The sequence below is a fragment of the Coptis chinensis genome, chromosome 6 (genome assembly GCF_015680905.1).
Source record: "Coptis chinensis isolate HL-2020 chromosome 6, ASM1568090v1, whole genome shotgun sequence".
In the NCBI taxonomy this organism is placed as follows: Eukaryota; Viridiplantae; Streptophyta; class Magnoliopsida; order Ranunculales; family Ranunculaceae; genus Coptis; species Coptis chinensis.
In genome coordinates this window covers 68890008-68891883 of record NC_141461.1, presented here as the reverse complement: position 1 = coordinate 68891883, position 1876 = coordinate 68890008, and the positions used below count along the sequence as shown (strand labels likewise).

The window sequence follows — 1876 nt, the reverse complement described above, 5'->3', positions numbered from 1 at the left end:
CTACCAAAGCCTGCATTCAGTGATCTAACTAGTGGATATACGCAACTTCATTCTTAATCAAAAGAGGAAAAAAATAAATGATTGTTTATTACGAAAGACTCGAATAAACACAATAAGAATACCAGTCTATATTTTCTGAAGGAACAACAACGACACAGGCTATGCAACTACAGAACTAAGTGGAAGGGGGGTGGGGTGAATTGGAAATGCCAACAACACAACTAGGTGTATGCTCTGGTTTATTGCCACTAAGAAGTACATATATGTACTATATAATCCATGTCAAATAGTTATATTCTGCAATCTCAGTTAATTCTATATTCTTAGTATGAATGAGGAAAATTAGCAATTTGGTGTCTCAGTAAGTATAATGGCATCAAAATAATGAATCTTCAATTTTAAAACAAAAAAAAAAAAAAAAAACTTTACAACAAACACACATCTGTTAAAACAAAAGACACACCTGAGCATCAATACCGAATCTCCCAAGCTAGTCGAATCACGCAAACCCTTCGTCAAAGCATCTAATCTCCCAAGCTACTTGAACTTATTTCACAAGAAATCAAAGCAAACAAGTACAGTAATACATGACAACAGATTTTACAATCACAACCGCTACTATATGTCACTGAATGATTTTCACAAAACTATAACTTGAAAAAAAGTTACATTTAGGTCAAAGATCATCAACACTGTCATGAAAGTCCTCTGTTAAAGCTTCCATAAGAGTTCTTGGACTTCCCCAAACCGGAAGATCAAAGAAAGGTTGTTTAACCCTCTCCTCTTCTTCCTCGCACATCACTTCCACGGCATCACAGAGCTTTAAAACATCATTAATAACAGCTTCTTGAGCTTCTACCTACATTTTCAACAATTTCATTAACACCTAAACATGTACACAAAACTCCAAATTAATTAATAAATTACCTGAAGGAGAAGCTCATCTAGCTGGGAATGAAAGCTAGAGTTACCCATCTGTGTATCTGGCTCCGAAGGCTCCAAAGATTGTGTTTGTTGAGGTAGTTGGGCATTTTCTTCCATTGTCTTTAAACCATTTGATAAAAGTTCCCAATGAGAAAGTTCTTTTTGATAACGGGTTTTCAGTTTAGACAAGCCTATTTTCTTCCATTGTTTAAGGTCTGTCTCGAAATGTACAGAAGAAGAAGAAGTATCAGGAAGTGTTGAGACTTGTTGTTGTTGTTGTTGTCGTTTTCTTCGTTTGTGGATAAACCCGTAGTCGTTACAAATATCCCACTCGTCTTCGAAGCTCGCCATGCCAAACAGAGAGAGAGACAAATGACAATATAATTTGAAATGAAAATGAAAATTTTGGTTAGGAGGGAAATGAAAGTTTTCCCGCTGTGTGTATATATGAAAACAAATGACAATATAATCGGAATTCGGAAATTTCGGGAAATCGTAAAAAAATCAGAAAATTCGGAAATTTAAATCATATAATCCAATTTTGAAAACACATCCAATTCCGATCCAATTATTTTTTGGAAAATTTGGATATTGTAAATTCGGATATCATAACACAAATATGATTGCCAAATTCGGAAAAATATCATATCGGATTTATGAAAAATCGAGTTTTCAAAAAAAAAAAAAAGTGGCACCTCTAGTCATGGCCATATGCTAGAAACTTCCCTAGTGGGATACCAGGGCCACTTCATGACGATGCTGAAGGATGCGTCATGAGTTCCGAACAGCACATCATGGGTTCCCGATGACTCTAGGACAGGTGTAGGGACATAGTTTAGTTGGAGCCTGACTGTGTGGGCCTGTTGGGTAACGAGATTTCCAAATACCACGTGCATCCTAGCGCATTGCGCTACACTGTGTGTTGTTCGGCCGTGTATCACTACTACAACCC

The 1876-nt window shown here is 36.5% G+C and overlaps 1 protein-coding gene across 1 annotated transcript; it reads right to left on the bottom strand.

Annotated features, from left to right (window-relative positions):
- Positions 1–358: 358 nt before the first annotated feature.
- LOC147494149 (cryptic loci regulator) lies at positions 359–1475 on the bottom strand. The gene is made up of 2 exons (XM_086565820.1): positions 928–1475; positions 359–859 (listed from the first exon to the last, which is right to left on the bottom strand). Exons 1-2 carry the CDS (start codon positions 1273–1275, stop codon positions 677–679), a joined length of 531 nt encoding a protein of 176 aa, XP_086421946.1. The 5' UTR covers positions 1276–1475; the 3' UTR covers positions 359–676.
- Positions 1476–1876: the final 401 nt, after the last annotated feature.

Coding starts and splice junctions, on each gene's coding strand:
- LOC147494149 (XM_086565820.1), bottom strand. CDS start 1,275: ATGGCGAGCTTCGAAGACGAGTGGGATATTTGTAACGACTACGGGTTT. Junction 860..927: donor TAGATGAGCTTCTCCTTCAG/GTAATTTATTAA, acceptor TTGAAAATGTAG/GTAGAAGCTCAAGAAGCTGT.